Consider the following 21,655-nt stretch of genomic DNA (forward strand, 5'->3'; position numbering starts at 1 on the left):
CCGCAGTGACGGACAGTCTTCACCATCGACTCGAGAAAGCAGTCATCACCATCAAGACTCCAAGAGAGCAGTCATCGCCATCGACTCCGCAGATGACAGTCGTCAGTCATCACCATCAAGACACCGATAGAGGTAGTCCTCACCATCGACTCCGCAGATGACAGTCGTCAGTCATCACCATCAAGACTCCGAGAGAGCAGTCATCATCATCGACTCAGAGAGTGACAGTCGTCATCGTAAATACTCCGAGAACGCGTCCTCAATTAACGATCAGCACAGCAGCAGAATAAAGTGAACGAAAGTTATAGTGAAATAGTTCTACGTGTCTCCTATTATAAAAATCATAGTTCCATTATCTATCGGTTTTCGAATATATCTAGAATATAAGATAACTGTAACATTTTAATAACAATAAAGAAACTTGGTTGGTTAACCAAGTAATAAAAATAAAAATTAAATAAATATCTCCCTGGAACGTGACATATGATAATTTTGGTGGCAGCGGTGGGATGAGTCAATTGGTTTAAATTAAAAATATCCGTGCAAGGATAAGTGAAAGTTTTAAAAAGAGGAAAAATTCCTAAAAAGTGAAAGTGCTAAATAAGATATTAAATCTTAATAAATTTCGTGAACTTAAACATTCCAAAAAACGTAGCTATTCAGATAAGATCTTAGTATCTATCATTCCCGAGGGAATCAGCATTTATTGCTCTTGAGTGAATTAGTGACGTTCGGAAGTACAGTTCAGTTTTAATAAAAATAAAAAAATAATAATTTTAAACCAACGGCGAAAAAACGTAGCAGTTACGGCGGATTCTACATCCTACAACCTCGCAAGGACCTTCCCAGATTTTCGAGACCAAGAACAACCAACATCAATATGGAAATTGTATTAGTGTAAGTCTTCTGATACTTCACACATTACACGAACACACACAATATAAACTTAGCTGCTGATATTTAAATTCTAAGAATGCCTCCTAAAAAGGATAGTGAAGGTGAAGTTGTGATTCAGGAAGTAATAGACTTCAACACACTCACTAAATTCATAAAAAGGTATGATGGTAGTTCAATACCATTGTACGAATTCATCGATGACTGTGAGAATGCTCTCATATTAGCATCAGAGTCCCAACGTAAAATATTATTAAATTACATTGTATCTCAAATTACGGGATCTGCAAGAATAATTATATCGAATATAAATACTAGAGATTTCAATAGTATAAAAGAAGCGCTTGTTAGAAATTATAGTCCCCATAAAAATTACTCTACATTATTATTGGAACTTCAACAATTGAAGCAACGACATGACGAAGACGTAACTAAATTTATGAATCGTATTCAAACCGCGACAAATTCCCTTATTAAAAGCATACAAAATTGTAACATCAAGTCCAAAGCAGACGAATTTAACGGACAAATAAAATTAATTGACGAACTTAGTCTTCAAAGGATGATTCACGGAAATAAATGTCAACAAACGCGGATAGTATTTTATTCTACTCACCCAAAAACTCTCTTAGATGCGTATAAAACAGCTCTAGAAATAGAGACTGATACTGCAAGAAACAAAAATTGCAACATTTGTGGTCGAGAAGGACATTCAAGCAATACATGTTTCAAGAATAAAGACAGAAATCGACAAGTCCACTCTGTTGAGACGCGCCCCAAGACATGGGAAAATAATAGAAATAATGATGAACATAAAAATTTTAGCAACAATAATAATAATTATAAAAATGGATATAATAATAAAAACAATGCGGGTTTTAAACCAAATCGTCAGTACAGTAACACTGATCAAAATAAAAACGGTTATAATAAAATCGATAAAAATAACAGGAGTTATGACCAACCAAAGTCATGTACTTATTGTAATTTAAAAGGACACACATTTGAGAATTGCTACAAACGGCAAAATAAAGAACAAAGAGATAAAAATAAGGTCAATCATTTAAACTTAATTCCGTCCGTCGAAGCCCGAGTCAATCGAACAGACTAGTTAATGACTCTTATTGTTTTAATTTAATCCCGAGCGATAACCCCATGAAACATATTAAAATTGATATTAAAAATAATAACAAATTTATTCCTAGAGATTTTCTAGTTGATACAGGAGCAGGGATCTCCATAATAAAAGAATCGTGCTTAGATGAAAAAACTATTTATAATAAAAACGATAAAATCAAAGTTAAAGGTATTAACCAAGGTTCAATATCCGAATCAATAGGAAGCGTACATCTAAATTTAGAGTTTGCTCATCACAAGGTATACATTATGAAAGATAACGAAATCGATACCACATATGACGGCATAATTGGCGCTGACTTCTTTGAAATTAATCAGGCTAAAATTTGTTATAAAATAAACAAACTTATTATCAACGAAACGATAAAAATTGATCTTCTTAATAATAACAAAGATAATGAGGATGACGAAATTCTAAATAATTATATTGTAAAACCTCGAACGGAAACGATTACAAAAGTTGAAATAACAAATCCGGAGATAATAAAAAGCGAAATTATCGATGACGAACTTAATCAAGAAGGCGTTTATTTAGTCAACGCAAATGAAAATAATGAAACTCTTTGTACTACTCTCAATACTACCGATCAACAATTGAGAATTGATAATTTGAAAGTCGAATTAAAACCAATATCAATATCTACGGAAATAAATAATTTTGAAAATGAAAGTAATATTCCTATTTCCGAAATGAATGATGAAAATTTTGAAAATAAAACAAACGATCCTATAAATGAAGAAGATAAAGACAATTTTGAAAATAAAAATAATATTTCTATTCCCGAAATAAATAATGAGAACTTTGAAATCGAAATTAAATCACCTGAATTAAAATTATGTAATGACGAAATTGAAAAGTCATTGGAATGTTTTCCTAAAATTCCTGAGCCGCAGGAATGTAATTTATTCGTATACAATGAAAAAATTGTTAATTGCGATATTAAAATAAAATCTATTGATATGAAATTGCCAGAAGATGATTTCCTGTGCAATCTATTAATTAAAAATAAAAAGGTGAAAATAAAAGTTAAAGGGAAAATAAACGGAATTAACCGTAATATTAAAAATGGATTCGTTAAAATGTTAAAAGATATTTTCATAGATAAATTGATTATAAAAATAAATAACGCTACTAATGCGGAAATAAATACGAAAAGGAAAATAATTGAACGTGGTAATAAACCTAAATTTCGAATAACAAATAAAATATTGTGGTGTAAACCAACAGTAAAAATTAAATTAAAACAAAATAAATATAAATTATATAAAATTTACCCTTTACCTATACCTCATACAGATACAGACATATACTCACTCATAATACCAACATATAAATACATTGGAGTATCAGTCGACGATATGAGTTATACTATTTTTGATAATTTAGAAAATAATTGTAAGAATATTATTAATCAAATTTTTATATGTAATAAATTAAATATACTTTCCACACTAAGTGAAATACATTGTGAAACAAAATTGCTAAAAGATGTTACTAAGAATATACCTGAATATTGTAACACAAGAAATGTTAAAGGTAAAATAGACCTATGGCAAAAATTAACTAACAACAGATGGCTATATACCTTGTCGGAAAGTAAGAAATTAACAATTAATTGTAAGAATAAAAAGAATGAATATGTTGAATTATTCCAAACAGGAATCATAAAGTTAGATAAAGGATGTAAAACGAATAATGGCTTAATAAGTTTAAATGCTGATAATAACATTTTTACTGAATATGAAAATCCAATGTCAAATATAAATATAATAAATGATAAATGTTGTGTTATAGGAAAAACAAATTATAGTTTACATCAACTAGATCCTATAAAATTAATAAATGTAGATAACACAAACACTCAGAAAGTCCTAGAGACATTTGAAAAATTTAACGATAAATTAGAAAACTATCAAAATCAGCCAGCCATTGTAAAGCATTCCTCATTTTTTGTAAAGCTAATTTATGGAATAATCATTACTATTGTTATACTTATGCTAGTTAAAATAAGTTTTCATCTTTATAAATGTTTTAGAGATAAGAAAAGATTTAATGTAAAGTATATTCGAAAAACACGAGATAACGTAGAAAACGAAGTAGAAATAGTTCAAATCGAACCAGAAATTAGATCTAGAGAAGAAATATTAAATGCCATAAGCGGCTAACTTCTTAATTTTTATGTATTAATAAGTTTCTTAACAATGGGGGTGTTATGTACCCTGCTTATCACTCTAGTTCCCACAGTATCAAATGTACTTTTCACACGCTCATATACGTGAATAACAAGACTATAAAAATTCCTGTAATAGGATATTCAGATAACACAGGAATGTACCCAGCCCATAAGATAACAAATCATTTATATAGATCGCCATTCGATCGCATTAGTCAGTCATCAACATCGACTCCGCAGTGACGGACAGTCTTCACCATCGACTCGAGAAAGCAGTCATCACCATCAAGACTCCAAGAGAGCAGTCATCGCCATCGACTCCGCAGATGACAGTCGTCAGTCATCACCATCAAGACACCGATAGAGGTAGTCCTCACCATCGACTCCGCAGATGACAGTCGTCAGTCATCACCATCAAGACTCCGAGAGAGCAGTCATCATCATCGACTCAGAGAGTGACAGTCGTCATCGTAAATACTCCGAGAACGCGTCCTCAATTAACGATCAGCACAGCAGCAGAATAAAGTGAACGAAAGTTATAGTGAAATAGTTCTACGTGTCTCCTATTATAAAAATCATAGTTCCATTATCTATCGGTTTTCGAATATATCTAGAATATAAGATAACTGTAACATTTTAATAACAATAAAGAAACTTGGTTGGTTAACCAAGTAATAAAAATAAAAATTAAATAAATATCTCCCTGGAACGTGACAATGTATATACCTATGTAACAACTACCTACTGAAATAAAAATGGGAATAAACAAATTTCCGTGAATAATATAAACTGAATTGCTTAAAACAATTTTGATAGGACGATTCATCATCAACCTGCGATTTAAATTTACTTCATACTTTCAAAATAACATTCGATTATACTTCGACGATATAGTAAGATTTAAATACACAATTTTAAATAGTTTCCGAATATAAAATCTATTCGTAATCTAGACACATCCATGTATATAGAAATATAGGATAGGGGCCCCCTCCCCAAAATCCCGATTTTCGCATGATCACAAATCTATTGTTATTACGTACATATGTATGTATGTATATACATAGATAAAGTGAAAAGACAGTCGGTAGAAATTAAGTTAATTGATAGTTTTTTAGTGACTCAGTTTGATGGTCGATTTTTATTGACCATGTGAAGATTTTTAGAAAAAAACTTTCGCCTGCGGCGCTTTTTTCACTTTTTTACATAGTATTTTTTTATAATTATTTTATTATAAATAAGCTTATTTTTTTCATATTTTATAACTCAATAAGGTGTATGCAAAGAATATTTTCCATTTTTATTCAATTTGACCAATCTTTGCCTGCGCCCCCCAAGAAAAAGCTGAAATGACGTCCCTGATTGTTTTCTACCGAAAGTAAAAGCCATTTACCTAAGACAAGGGTTAAAAAGAAATATGCAATGTAATTTATGGATCTGTTTTGCTTTTGCCATTTTTATTGTACTTAAGTTTGTTTATTCCCATTTTTGAAAATTTTATTTATTTTTTACCCTTGATTTTTAGCGTGATGGAAAGAAGAAAATTTTGTTATATGGGGGGGGGGACAATTTTTTTTAACCCTGGGTGGGCCCCCTTTGACTCCTGGCATGCACTAATTTCAGTCCCAGTCCGCCACTGTGTATATGTGTATATAGATCATAATATTAATACCATCAAATTGCTACTTGATTAGTTTGAAAAGGTTATCAACGGACGGTTAATAGGGCAATTAACTTATAAGCATTAAAAAACATTTGTACATTTCACACAAATTGAGTATGTAAATAAATTTTATTATGAAATTATACACCTTAAATTCAATCCACGAAATCAGGTTTTCCAATGCTCTCCAAGGTGAGTTCTTGCATCTGAAATAATGTAATGTTTATTATTACAGTAATTGCACGCAGATTTTAATTTGTAAATAAATTGATTTACCTCAATGTTCGGGTTTGCCGTGATTATCATAACAGCCATATCGGCCAGATCCTGGGCTGCTAGATATGCAACTGGAAGTGATTGGTCTACTGGGGGCACGTCAATGTTCAACATTTTTTTTAGGCCAGTCACAGCCATATTTGTATGGACTGCACCTGGACTCAAGCTCTGAAATTATTATCATAAAACAAAACCCTTTAAAAATATTTACAAATTAAATTAAATATAATATGTACATATGTACATAGACAAAACTTAGCATTACATAATCGATACATTGATTTTTGTTTCAATGTGCGATTTGAGAGCTTTGAGAAGTTATATGACCCGCTTAAAAGCTAAATCGTCTAGGATATTTCCTAATTTTTCATTTCAAGTACATATTTACATACATACATACATATATGTCTATATACATATATGTATATATACATATATGTATATATACATATATGTATATATACATTTTTAATTTTTATCAATGAACCAATTTTTTGCGATAAATACATACATGTATGTATGTATATTATGACTGAGCTTGCAAGGTGTATCAATCGTAATGTCTTGAAGGAATAACCAGTGCAATTATTCGGATTTAATTTTCGAAATTGCATTATTTTGACACAAAACCCTACCGGTTTTTCATATCATAGACATTGGTTTATTAATAAAAAATTATTATCTCTTCAAACTCAAAATATTTAACTAACTCGTTACTGTTCATGTGTTCTTAAATGGGTCTACGTGACGAGACAGAATGTTAAATTACAGAAAACACAAATATCGGAAGGCAAAGATCGAAAATCGAAAGATCTTAAGTCGAAAGATCAAAAAAAAGGGTGCATGGTAAACGGTACATACTCGCGTACATACTGACTCAATTTGCGCGAGCAGGGTACAACAGGAACAAGAGGAACACGCTTTTCCTTCCGTATTCTGCGCGCGCACATTAATACGGGAGGAAAAGCCTGTTCCTTTTGTTCCTGTTGTATCCTGCTCGCGCAAATTAAGTGAGTATGTACCGTTTACCATGCACCATTTTTTTTGATCTTTCGACTTAAGATCTTTCGATTTTCGATCTTTGCCTTCCGATATTTGCGTTTTCTGTAATTTAACATTCTGTCTCGTCACGGAGACCGATATTTCACATATGTACGTAGATATCATTGATTTTTCCCACTTTTATAATATTTATTTCGATTTTTCTTTTGAAATACTCTCACATTTTATACAAATCTTTTACATACATATTCATTCATTCATTTCATTTATTCATTTATTTAAATTGGCACACATACATAATAAAATATAAAAAAGAAAGCAGTATAGTGAGACAAAAAAATAATAAATACAAATAAAAATATAATATTCCATGTACAGTGAGCACCACATGGTAATATAAGAAAACAAAAAAGAAAAATTACAAAAATATATCAAAATTAAACAAAACAAAAAATGAATGACAATGAAGGTGAAGAAGCAAATCAACCACAGATTAGCTTCTTCACTATCAATATTAGAGTATGCGGATTCTTAAAGGGCTTTGCAACTCGGCAGATAAATCCTAATAGCTTATATGAATTAGTGACTATATGGTTAAAATGCTCATTAAATGATAGTTTGCAATCTATTAGAATACCCAAGTCTCTGGCACAGTTTTTCGTTATAATGTCTTCGTTATTAATATTGTTAATTAAGTTAATAACATTATGATTTCTGGAAAGTGTCAATGAAAAGCATTTTGAAATATTGAGATACATAAGGTTTACACCACACCATTCGGATATTGTATCAATGTCGGATTGTAATTTTAAGCAATCCGATACACTATTGATAGGGTGGAAAACCTTAAGATCATCAGTATAAAGTAAGCACTGACATATGTATGTATGTAGATATGTACATGTATACGTACGGTTATTTTAATTTTGCTGTTCTTGTTTCTCAACTCCGTTCTTAAATATTCAGTGAGCACTGTTACGCCATGTTTAGTCGCAGCATACATGCCAAGTTTATCTATGCTATTCAAAATTCTGTGTCCTGCCACGCTGTTTAAAATGAAAAAGAAATCAATAATCGAGTATTACGTGGAATAATACAAATATGAAGTAAAGTAAAAACCTATTGATGTGTATGATGTGGCCGTCGTCTCCTCTTTTTCTCATTGATTTCAACGCTTCTTTGGTACAAATAGACAACGCTAATACATTTGTGTTAAGCACTTGAGACCATTCTTCAGTTGATCCATCTGCAAATTTACGCACATATTTTCTATTTGAAAATTATATGTTTTTCCGCCATTAATAATATTTTTTGGCGAGTCGTTAAATGACCCGTCACGCGTCCCTGGGAGTACGGGTACTCTTCTTTGGAAACCAGAGGATTGAGATAAATAATTTTTTTCTTGCAATTTTAGACCCAATGATAAAAAATTCGGGTGTGACCAACCCAGGGCTTTTTGACCAAATCAGTGTATTTGAGAAATATAAGAAGGTTACAAAACAAAATTCGATAATGAAACATATGTACATACACGTTCACACGTACCGATTATGAGAGCATTTTTAATACAAATTGATCGCAAATGTAGGGAAACTTACACAAGACATAAGTTCTACTTCCGGTTGTCGGATTTTGTTCAAATTTTTATATTAATTAAAATCACTTAAAATATTTATAGACATTAAATATCAAGAAAATACAAATAATTTAAACGGTCAAAATAAAATAATGAAATATTGTTTTAAAAAAAATTACTACATCCGGTTTGTGAATTCTGATTAAACCTTATCAACTCTAAGTTAGTATATAAAGTATACAAATAAGATACGTGCAGGGGTGTGAAAAAATCACGTGGTCACAATATTTTGATTTTTTAAGAGGAAAAAATCCCACTTCCGGTTTATTAAATTTTGTGATTTTTTTTTTTTATCAAATTAATACAATAATTATACTTGATACTGGAAGAAAAATTGAACAAGAGTAAACTGCCACATCCGGTTAACGGATGCTCACCAAATTTTATACATAACTTGGTATTAAGCTTAAATTCTAAATATGAAATTTCAGTTCAATAAACTAAAAGGTTCTCAGAAGAAAAACATTAAAAAACTCGATTCTCTATAGTAAAAGTACTACTTCCGGTTGAGGTTAAGATAATAATAAAACATTCAGGTATGAAATTTATAATTTCTATTACATATAAAAAAAATCAATCTGATCTGTTGAGCGGTTTGAGAGATAATTGAACACAATAAACTTAATAAAAAAAAGAGGACACCTATGTAAAAGGGGAGATACCATTTCTGGTCAACTTAAAATTTTGAAAAAATGATCGTCGTATCGATAAGAATTTCAGCAACTGATACTAAATTTCAGTTCCATAGGACGAACGGTGTTCTAAAAATCCCCAAAATACACAACAATACAGACAAACACAAACACACAGACACACACACATTTTTTCCAGATTATGAAAATGTGATCAGTGATCGATTCTGAGTTCGAATCAGTCAAAATCTCGAGATAGAATTTTCGCATGATCAAAAAACTTAATCTATTGTTACTACGTATATATGTACATAGATACATATAGTAAAAATTGAGATATGTGAATATATGTATGTACGAGAACTCAAACATATTGATTATATGTAATTTACCTACGAGACCCGACATGCTCAAGACGCCAGCGTTGTTAACAAGCAAATCTACCCCACCAAAACTTTCCTCGATACAACGAAAAGCTTTCACAATTTCATCCTCTACTTGAAGATCACATTTGATTGCGTGCAATTTTCCATTAGTCGTAGCAGCCAATTCCTGCAAATATCATTTATGTATACACATACACATACCTTCAAATATATATTCGATATTGCCACAAAATTTCAAACGTGTCAAATCACTTGATTGATAATGTTAAGTAACGAGTAAATAAATGAAAACCTTGATTTTTTCGGATCGTCTCGCCAAACCGACGACGATCATTCCTTTTTCTGCTAATGTTTTGCATATTGCAGCTCCAATCCCTTCACTGGCTCCAGTTACTACAGCTACTTTACCGACCCAACGTTCCATGATGTTGTATATAATCTGTATTCCTATTGCCCAATATTATATATTACTAAATGTACCTATGTATCTGATCGCCGCAAGCGAGTGGTGTGGAATAATCTGTACGACGATAGCCCCACTACTTTTATGAACTTGAAACGAGCATGTTGTTTGTTTATACATGGTGTGTTTTTGTTTTATATTTAATTTTTGGCTGTATTTACGTTTATTTTTCATTACGTTTATCATTTGCTATTTTTGATGGAGCCTAACCAAATTATGACGTGATCGATGGTCGCATAATCGGGATCAGCGGTTTTAGGTATACAATAGAAATGTACCTTGACCGTATCATTTACCGCTCGAATTAGTAAACCGTATCATTTACCGCTCGAACGTGTAAGTGAAAAAAAAACTGGATAAACGTCAGGCACATATTTTTTCTCCATCGTAATGGCGGAGGATACATTTACTTATACTGATGACCAAAATGAGCAATATGGCGATCGGATGAATATGAAGAGGTGAAGTATGAAAACGAACGGATAAGAGGCAAATTTTTTCCTGAATTGTAATCGTAAGTGAAGCTAAAATGAGGTATGTAAAAATATTAAAATAGAAAACCAATACGTATAATCGTAGTTAAATGAAAAAATATTTTAAAGTAAAAGTATTTTAAAGTAAAAGTATTTTAAAGAAATAAAAAATAGCATACAATAGAAAAAATATGGGTTTGGTGCATCCGCTCTAAAATCCAGATTAACAGAACGGCAGCTTTAAATGTAATTCTCGTTTTCTCGAATGATAGATTGCACATCAGATGACGAAATCTTGCCTTATTAAACTCGCCAGAAAGATCCAACTCAATTTTAATAATTGCATCTGTGCACATCGAAAGGTTGCCCGTCATCTGATGTGCAATATATCATTCGATAAGATGAGAATTGCATTTAAAGCAGCCGTCCGTTAATCTGTGGTTCAATTTGTCTGGCGATTTTAGAGCGGATGCACCGCAATCCAAAAATATATGCATACTAATTATAATACTCATTTTTAACACAAAAATACTAAATTTTGAGTTACAGACCGCAAAAGTAAAAAACAACTGCGCATTCTTTTAAACGCTCATATCCAGAGAAATGTAATATTAAGAGAAGTGGCTTTAGGTGTTCTTTTGTTGTCAAGTGACATTCTGTCCACGGACAGATCTAAATAATTTTAGCATCAGTCGTATTTGACGCTTGCTGCTTGACGTATGTCCGATAAAAACTTCTCTGTTTGTTTATATTACTCGCAAGATGGGCAAGCATCGGTAAAAATTGCACAATACATTCAAAAACACACAATAAACAATATGGGATACATTTTATTCGTATTCCGTGCGATGTAGCGTATTTATAGAGACGAACCGCGTAAAATTGACAACAATTATTTATTCGTAAGGGCCCCTCTATTCTTATTACATCTCTCTGCTCATATCTCATAAACATGAGCAAACCAAGAAATAATCAAAGTCATATTAAAATTCAGTGGGTCAAACTTAGTCAATACTAGTGGTTTTACGCGGCTTCGATTTTTCGTTATTTGTATTTGTAATATAAACCGCTTAAACACGACTAATCTAATAGTAAACATTTTATTAAATCTATTTGAATAGTTTTATTTTATATAAATTTATTTGAATACACGTTTGTTTTTTTTTTATTACATTGACTGTCAAGAACAAAAAAACATATGTATATACTGTCTCTTTCGAAATTATATGTATACCAGAATCCAGCGCCTGCGCCCCAGCAGGCGCCTGTTTACGTAATTTTAGAACGTGATCAGTGATCCTTGCATATTGAAAAACCTTGCAGAACTTCCATTTGGAGATCGATAAACTAAAAACATAAACATACTTACCCGATTATTTGTAACATTCACGCCAATCGTCCAAAATTCCCGTTCAATCTTGTATACATTAAAATTATTGTAACCAATAGTATTTCTAATAAACAACAATACACCGCCAGTATGTCTGGAATCACTATCACATTTTATCGAACTATAATAAATTGTCAATACTTATTTCATAATCAAATATATCGCTAGTCACATGAGTTTCACTTACATAAGCCTAGCATTAATGGTTTTTTAGTTTGAATTAAGTAATTAATTTCATATATTTATACTATATATTTTATATACACTTTTATTATTAATATTATTATTATTATTTTAGAAAAATAATTGATTTTATATTAAAATTAAATTCCCGTAATAAAATATTTAAATATAACCTTATTACTGATATGAAAGATCATTCTGTTTATAATATTGTCTAACAATTTTTTTCGTTGCACACAATTATTTATCAAACTATGATTTGAAGCTATCTCTGAATGGTTTTGAACTGTCAAGGCTATTTTTTGCGTAAACCGTGAATAGTACGATTTATATACCTAAATATATATATATATATATATATATATATATATATATATATATATATATATATATATATATGTGTATGATTACTCTTGTGGGTATGCACTTTGTGGGAAAATTCCAACGTTTTTAATCTAAATCGAATTTAAAAATTTTGAGTCTACAAAATGTAATAGTTATAAATCTCTCAAAGACGAAATCGACTCATATCTTTGCTTATTTTTGTACATCTATTCATACATATGTATGTATATATATTAAATTTTGGTTTTAGTGCATTTATTTGTCATTATTTTGCAGTAATGCATTTTTAATATTAAAAAATCATTATCGTTATGGTACTTTTTATCAACGTGCATAATGTTTGTTATGTAGCATTTTTTGGTTACCAGATATTTTATAATCAAACTATGGTTTAAAATTATCGCTGAATGGTTTTCAAATGTCAAGGCGATGTTTTTAATGCATAATACCATTACATAAATACATATCTATATAACCTTGTGTTTGGTGTGATTACATGACCTCATTAAAAAGTCATCACTTCTGTGTTATTACGATGACTATTTTTCAAACTATTTGTACGTAAAAATGAATTATGAACTACAATATTTATACGCATACATATAATATATATATACATGTACATATTTCTTGATAAATGTCACAAAAAAAAACCACTAATATCTTCATACATATTAAATACTACATGTGGAAATAAAGTAAGAACTTACTAAAAATGAAACGACCTTTATATAGGGTATAGAAAGCTAAATACACATGTAGTTAATTGTAAAATTACATACATACGGCTAGCAAATTGAAAATTGGCTAGATAAATTTGAACACGTCATGCTTTATAAGCATTCAAGGTCAATGTTTTTATTACAATGCATTTTCATTAATGTTTATAATATTATTTTTATTATATGTATTGCTGAATTATATTGTTTTTATTGCATTTTCTTATACTATAATAAATTGAAACGGGATTATTAATGACTTTTAATAAAAACGTGCTAGCTTCGTTCGTTCTAAGTGAGATCGTAAATTTTGAGTGTAAACATCACAACAAAAGCCATAAAACCCGGTCAACGCCTGTGAAGCTTTAACGAGGAAAGCTGCTGCAAAATACTGAAAAAGTTCACCTGAAACTTTCTTGGCCAGAGAACGAGCTCTGGCTCCATAAAAAGGTACAGAACCAACATACGTATTTATGTATGTATATAAAAAAAATAAAGAAACATCAAAACAAAACCGGAAAATGTGAATATACAATCTAAATAGCTCACGAAAGTGAAAAATCAATAAACCATACCGTAGGCTTTGAATGTCTAAAATATATTACATTTGAGGGCCGGAGAAAACTTTGTTGTAAATCAAAATATTTTGAGAGCGAAATTTATTTGAAGAGCGTAAAAATTAACTGAAATCTCCTTGAGTGGAATATCGAGAATAATTATAAAGTTAACTGCGAACTTTGCTCGAGAAGCTTACACAAACTCGGAGCTTTTCTGCAAAGTGCCTATTTAAAACTTTCGTTTATTAAAGCATCCTTGGTCAAATTGATTTGATCCGAATTTACTCGGTTCGGTGTCCATTTTATATGTACGTACATAAATATATATGTAAATTTTATATTACAAGTATTTTGATTAGATTTACATATAGTTTGCGACATTACGTATTATTAGACTGTTCACACTAGTGTATTTTTAGGTTTACAATGAAGGTAGTATGTTTAAAAATTCACACGTTTATTAATGTTAGACGAAAACCACCCGAGTACTATCTTATTTAAATGCTTTAGTGTTATTTTACTTACAAGTGCACTAAACCGGGAAAACTTGAGACCTGGCGAGAATACGTTATTCTAGTATGTACATATGTACATATATTATAATATGTAATATTATAATATATGTACATACATATACACATACATATACATATATTTATATTTATCGTTTCTGAAAACATCAACATAAAAATAACTTAAGTCTAAATTGGATTAAATAATTTTACAGAACTTCCTTCGAATTTGATAGCATTGAAAGCGTGGGCCTCTACGCGAGTCGTGGGCGGATTTCCCGCCTACGCCTATACGACAGGAAACTAATCAATCACCATCTTTACGCTAGCACTTTGGGCAAAGGACATCTCGCTTCTTTTCGGGTTATCCTTCCAATTTTCTTCGACAAATTCCCCCAAAAATATCTCACATATTTTATAGGATATTGATATTTTTATTCAACTTTATTGTTGATTTTGCACAATAACGTTGAAAAGTTACTAGTCGATTCATATTTAAAATCTACATACATATTTATGTGCATATAAAGGCTTTTGAAGTGGGAATTTCTATAGGAACGGCAAATACCTACAGGACATGTAACAACTGCGTATCGGGGCCAATATTTTGAAAACTCGACGGATCCTGGTCGGATCCGGGTCCAAAATCAAAATTAAAAATTTTAAAATCAAATTTTATTTTGTCTCATTATACAATTCTGGAAAAATATTATAGAAGGTGATAAAAAACATTTAGTAAACAAATAAAAATAATTTAAAATTAATTAAAAAATAAATACAGGTCAATATTAATATTCTTAAATCAATTATATCTCACCAGAGGTATACCAATATTATCAACATATTTAGCAAATCTGTGATTTTTTGTCCCTTTATTAATATCATTATACATAAGTATAAAAACCAAATGATCGCAATCAGATCAGAGAGCGGAGTAATAATTAGGAATAGAGAAGAAATCATAGACAGAGTTTACACGTTCTATGCAAAACTATACGAGAACGACAACGGCCAATTCCCCGCTCTGGAATCGACACACGGCCAAAGGGTTCCTGCAGTATTGCCTAGCGAAGTAGAGGCCGCGCTAAAAACTGCAAAGAACGGTAAAACCCCAGGGGAAGATAATATTCCCATTGACTTACTAAAATGTGGCGGCCCCCCCCTAATTAATATCTTAGCTAGGCTTTTCAGCAAATGCATCCAGAACCAAGTTATACCAGAAGGATGGAATAACGCAACTATCATTTTAATACACAAAAAAGGCGACAAAAGCGATATCAAGAACTACCGACCCATTAGTCTACTTTCAGCGGTCTACAAGCTCTTCACGAAGGTTATTACAGAAAGGCTGAAGAATATCCTCGACGAGAACCAACCTATAGAGCAGGCAGGGTTTAGGGCAAATTTCAGCACAATGGACCACCTCCAAGTAGTTGGCGAACTAATCGAGCGCGCCAACGAATATCAACGGCCATTGTGCCTAGGTTTCGTCGATTATGAGAAAGCCTTCGATACAGTTAGTCATAATGCAGTACTTAACGCTCTAAAAACACAGGGAGTGCCGGAACCCTATGTGGGACTGTTAGCTGCAATATATAAGAATGCCACAGCTTCGGTTAAAATTTTTTCAGGTACAGATAGATTTAGCATAGGAAAAGGAGTAAGACAAGGAGATACAATCTCGCCCAAGTTATTCAATGCGGTGCTTGAGGGAGTTTTCAGGAAATTGGATTGGGATACAGCCGGAGTAAGCATCAATGGTCGCTTTTTGAGTCACCTTCGGTTCGCAGACGATATAGTTTTAGTAGCTCGTGATTCAGCTGACCTACTTATCAGACTAACACAGCTGGACAGGGAAAGTAGAAAAGTAGGATTAAAAATTAACGTAGATAAGACTAAACTAATGTTCAATAGTTATTGCATGCCTGATAGCATCCCCTTAGATGATAAACCAGTAGAAGTAGTAAATAATTATTTATATTTAGGTCAAATAATTGACATGTCTGGTAGTAAAAATGAAGAGATAAAGAGACGTATGAAATTAGGGTGGAGTGCATTTGGACGGATGAATGCTGTTTTTAAATCAAAAATGCCACTCTGCCTGAAGAAAAGGATCTTTGATCAATGCGTTTTGCCAGTGATGACGTATGGATGTGAAACTTGGACACTGAACGCCAAGATGCAAAATAAAATCCAATGCACTCAAAGAAGTATGGAACGCTGTATGCTTGGCATAACGAGGAAAGACAGGAAGCGGAACACGTGGGTGAGAAATATGACAAGGGTAGTGGACATAGTGGATAGAGTGAAGAGATTGAAATGGCAATGGGCGGGTCACGTAGCTAGGAGGATGGACGAAAGGTGGACAAAAGAAGTGCTTGAATGGTACCCGAGAGAAGGCAAAAGAGTAAAAGGAAGACCGCAAGGAAGATGGGTGAACGAAATTAGGAAAATGTGCGGAATGAGATGGATGAGTGTTGCGCAAAACAGAGACGAGTGGAAGCGTGTTGGAGAGGCCTTCATCCAGCAGTGGATGGCGAATGGCTGTAAATGATGATGATGATGACATAAGTATTATAGAATTTTGTAGTTTTCTGAAAAATGTAATGAAAACTATACTTATGTACATTCGGTCAAGAATAAAACTGTTTTTTTTTTAATAACTACAAGAAATTATCAAAATAAAGTTCTTACCGTTAACGAAATCAGGTATGATGATGATGATAATGTTGAAACGATATTTATTACACTCTGAAGTCTTAGAATAGTATATGGGTGAAGTTCTAAATTTAGCCAAATTTCAAATAAATTTGCGTTATTTATTTTCAGTATTTGCAAAATCCGTTCCATTGTTCGCAGTTTTCTCAGAACTCCAAAGGCGTAAAATCAAATTCTCGAACAAATAAGATCATTTATGAATCATGGTTCATGATTCATATATGATCTAGAATCTATAAATAACACATACATATTTGGATATTTTCAATGTATCGAATGAAAATAATTTTGAAGTTTTACGTTAATACTTGAAATTTTACATAAATACCCGGATCCGGCGGGTTTTGAAGCCCGGATCCCGAAGCCGGGTTTTAAGTCATTACCCGGCCGGGTCGAGTCGAGTCCAGAAACCCTATGCGTATCGTAGTACGAAACGTTATGTAATTTATTGAATTTATGTATTTATACAATACATATCGAAATTCAACCGTAAAATTATGCTAATTACACGTACTATAAAAAGTATGTATAATATTAAATAAAAAAAAAAAACAATTACGATATTATATTAATTAATTAATAGGAACTATATTCTCTTAAAACGGACGTCTGTTAATTTCCTAATCTTTTTTAGGAATTAGTCGAATCTATTTTTTTCTTTAGCTCTCCTCGTTCGTTAAACCTTTAAGTGAAGTCAGAGCGAGTCGCCAGACGGGTATTTTTCATCGAGAAAATGTAATGTTTGGAATCGAAAACCATATGTTTACACGTAATTATATCATATAGCATACACGTAATATAATACGCAATATTGCGCATGTACGTAGGTGGGAAAGCTGATCCCTTTGTTTATGATATTAGTTATAGCGCGCGTGTAGAGAGTAACTGTTTGGTAAATACCAGAGCCGACCCTTACATTTACATACTGAAAAATCTATGGCCCAGGGTTCAAAGCAAACATTTATTTTGCAGAAAGTTCACTGACACAAGTGAACCGTTCACATTGTAACATTATGTAAATCCAGAGGACATCCACACATACCCAAACCCCATACCCATGCCCATACTCATACTTAAACACACCGAGAGACTATTTCCCTTATTTAAAAAAAATGTTTTTACCACTTTCCAGTATTGTGCCTATTGACATTTCAACGGTGTTTTTTTAATATTTTTATTTAATTGGTAAATTACCGCTATGTATATTTTATATGGCGTGACGTAAGCAATTTTGATTAATATATTCATAGACCCGATGAAAATTTCAGGGTGTATTATAAGTAAAAACTATCTACCTACCTACATACATATAAACAATATAAAACACTGATATAAAAATTAATTAATTAAATAAATTTCCAATAGATGGCGCTAAATGCTCTGAGCCTATTGCCCTAGAGGAAACATTCGTAGCAAACAGTATATAAAGAAGTTTTTTCTCGATCAGTTATTATGTTCGTATTATATTCGTACGTTTTTTAGCAGTCTTTTAACTGTGACGAATCGAAACGACTATTATAGAACGGCGAGCGTTATCGCACACAGACAGACATACCGAATAGCGCTATTATACATATAACTAGTGTTGTACCCGATGAAATGTCATCGCATGGGTGTTGGCATATAAGTTGTTAAATAATAAAAAATTAAAAGAAACGTGTCGGTCCTGTGTTCGATCCGCACGCGGTCAAATTTTTTTCAAATAGATTTTAAATATATTTAATTTAATATTTATATTTAATTGTTTAATATGAAAAAAAATGGTAAAAACTATCTACCTACATATAAAAAATGTAAAACACCAATAGAAAAATTAATTAATTAATTAAATACATTTTTTGATAATAAATATTCACTTAGAGGAAACATTGGTAACATTTTAGAAGTTTTATAGAATTTTTTTCTTTTGTGATTATATTCGTATTGTATTATACGTTTTGTTGACAGCGTTTTAGCTGTGACGTACATGTGTATGTGGAGTCGAAACGACTATTATAGTACGGCGATCATTATCTTACACACACACTCACACACACAAAATAGCGAAATTATATATATGATGATTTCGTGAAGGATTTTAGTAGGGTCACTATATTAACCAAAAAAAATATCCATTCGGTTTTCGTTTTGAATTGATACGTATGTATGTTTGTACAATTGGTGAGTCACAAGTTCAAAGCAAAAGTTTTATGCTTCTAAAAGAGCACATTGAGTAACCTCAGTCTTAGGTATGTTTAGTATATAATATACATAGTATGTACATGTGTTTGTTTTGTTTTTAGATGGTTGCCCCGGTCGGCCATCCGGCCTCCGGAGGGCGACTTGTCCGACTGCGTGCTGGTGGTTGGGGTGTCCCGCCCAAAGATGGCCGCCGCCCTCCTCTCCGTCACTCTCATCTCACTCTTCCTCACTTTTCATGTGTTGTACGACAGTGCTGTTTACAGTTTACAGGTAACGGCTCATTTTAAATCCTCAGAGAGTATAATTTTTTTAATTTGTGATCCATTTCCTGCCCTGGAGAACATTGGCAAAAGCTTCGATGAGAGGTATTGAAACATTCTCCATATAGTTCGTTTCTAGTTACTAGTAATAGGGTGGCCATAAGTCCCGGTAGACCGGGACATATCCCGGTTTATAGACCTGTGTCCCCGTGTGGTCCATGAGGCAGTTGTCGCGGTTTCATATCTAGCCGTTACTTATTCATAAGTTAGTCTGACAAAAACAATTATACGTGAGAGTTAAAGGTGTAAGGGTGGCAGAGAGTCAAGAAAAAATGCAAATACGAGTCACCAGAGCTAATCAATAAAGGGCGGCGGTCAAGTTTCCATTGCCTACAAAAAATGGTTAGCTCTTATGGAATTCTTTATCCCGTCAAATCCGTCGAATCCCGGACGAGCCCCCAAAATATGTGGGATTATTTGTAAGGATGTTTGATAGGAAATAAGTAAAATGCAGCTTATACAAGAACAAGTAGTTTATTCTTTATAAGATAAATTATATGTCTTATTGCTAGCGTCTCCCGCACGCATGCCAACCCTCCGTCACATAACAATAATGCCAACCTTACATTATACCACTCATACCAACCCTGCATCACATACCGCTCATACCAATCCTACACTATTGTAAATTACTATTATCAAAGCAGGAGAGCAAAAAAAGTTGACAATTGTGAACCATTTTTTGTGGGCAATAGAAACTTGACCGCCGCCCTTTACTAATCTCCGTGTTGTTTACACAGAGCCGTGCAAATGGAGCGACAGTCCCGGGCTTTCTAAATCTGGTGGCGCTTAAATTTGCGCAACTTTCATCCATCTCCCCTCACACATTTTTTAAATTGTGTCCACCCATCTTCCTTTTACATTTTATCGGATCCATTCCAGCACTTGCTTTGTCCACCTCCTTTTTCCTATGATTCCAACACGAAAATAGAAAAACTAGTCCCATATTTCAATCTAAATAGCCCGCGAGCTATAATAATATTGAAATAAAACTGCAAGTTTCTTGATTGCAGTTGAAATCATGAGTTTTTAAATTCAATTACTCCAATTTACAATTGCTGGGCGGCTGCCCCCCCCCCCTCCCCAATGACACTACTGGGTTTCTCTGTAAAAATAAAAAAAAAATCAGCTACATGTATATAAAAAAGCGACACTCGTATATGATTTTGAAATCATTGTAGATGTAATTGAAAGGGTTACTAGTATAGGGTTAAAATTTTTGGACCGATTGAATTTCAGGTGGCAAGTTCAGGGGCGAGCGAGTCTCGAATGTCAGAAGGAAGAGACGAGTCGTCGCGTTCGGCGAGACCCAATTTGCTGATAAACCATCCCCTGGTGGTGAGGAATCGAGTGCGGTTTCCAAGAACGGCGAGGCGTCTTCCTCAAGCTATTATCGTGGGGGTGCGAAAGTGTGGCACGCGAGCCCTGCTCGAAATGTTGTACCTGCATCCGATGGTGCAGAAGGCTGCCGGTGAGGTGCACTTCTTCGACAGGGATGAAAACTACGCCAAGGGGCTCGACTGGTATAGGAAAAAGATGCCGCATTCTTTCAAGGGGCAGATCACTATCGAGAAGAGCCCCAGCTACTTTGTTACACCAGAGGTGAGATAACTTTTTCAAGTATAAATGTCTAGTTTTTCAAGTATAAATGTAGTTCGGCAGAGCAAATTGCTAGTGGCACATTTTTCATTCATAATTATTAAAACAACATAAATTGAGGGATGATAATAGGTTCAAAACACGGTTTTTATAGTATGACCTTGTCGCTTTTTTAATAGAACAATTAAATTTTGTCGGTGTGTATTTTTGGTACATTCATGCAGTCGAAACATTTGCGGAAGTCGAAAATATTGTAGTTGAAATGAAGTAATTTTGATCATTACGATAGTTGACACGCAATACATTATTTTTCGCATACGGGAAATGGTTAGCGTATTAAAAATTTTTTTAATCGGGATTTTTTTTTTAATTTAACACCATTTTAACTTTTTGAC

The 21,655-nt window shown here is 32.7% G+C and overlaps 4 protein-coding genes across 5 annotated transcripts in view; 3 read left to right on the forward strand and 1 right to left on the reverse strand.

Moving 5' to 3' along the window:
- LOC143911118 (lysosomal dipeptide transporter MFSD1-like) overlaps positions 1 to 21,655 on the forward strand; it is a 356,706-nt gene that overhangs the window by 260,854 nt on the left and 74,197 nt on the right. The window lies entirely within an intron of this gene.
- Positions 1 to 21,655, forward strand: part of Hs3st-A (Heparan sulfate 3-O sulfotransferase-A) — a 218,540-nt gene that overhangs the window by 192,277 nt on the left and 4,608 nt on the right. For both annotated transcript variants that reach the window (XM_077429874.1, XM_077429875.1), the window contains exons 4-5: positions 19,443 to 19,611; positions 20,901 to 21,263. In XM_077429874.1, coding sequence (XP_077286000.1) covers positions 19,443 to 19,611; positions 20,901 to 21,263 — 532 coding nt within the window. The remainder of the gene's footprint in view (positions 1 to 19,442; positions 19,612 to 20,900; positions 21,264 to 21,655) is intronic.
- LOC143910291 (uncharacterized) lies at positions 1,913 to 4,878 on the forward strand. Its single transcript, XM_077428697.1, has 2 exons — positions 1,913 to 4,423; positions 4,511 to 4,878. Exon 1 carries the CDS (start codon positions 2,050 to 2,052, stop codon positions 4,195 to 4,197), a length of 2,148 nt encoding a protein of 715 aa, XP_077284823.1. The 5' UTR covers positions 1,913 to 2,049; the 3' UTR covers positions 4,198 to 4,423; positions 4,511 to 4,878.
- LOC143910292 (farnesol dehydrogenase-like) lies at positions 5,459 to 10,350 on the reverse strand. The gene is made up of 6 exons (XM_077428698.1): positions 10,093 to 10,350; positions 9,807 to 9,966; positions 8,266 to 8,392; positions 8,060 to 8,192; positions 6,145 to 6,312; positions 5,459 to 6,074 (listed from the first exon to the last, which is right to left on the reverse strand). The coding sequence occupies exons 1-6, from the start codon at positions 10,222 to 10,224 to the stop codon at positions 6,024 to 6,026; spliced, it is 771 nt and encodes a 256-aa protein (XP_077284824.1). The 5' UTR covers positions 10,225 to 10,350; the 3' UTR covers positions 5,459 to 6,023.

The sequence above is a fragment of the Arctopsyche grandis genome, chromosome 4, assembly GCF_051622035.1.
Source record: "Arctopsyche grandis isolate Sample6627 chromosome 4, ASM5162203v2, whole genome shotgun sequence".
Taxonomy (NCBI): domain Eukaryota; kingdom Metazoa; phylum Arthropoda; class Insecta; order Trichoptera; family Hydropsychidae; genus Arctopsyche; species Arctopsyche grandis.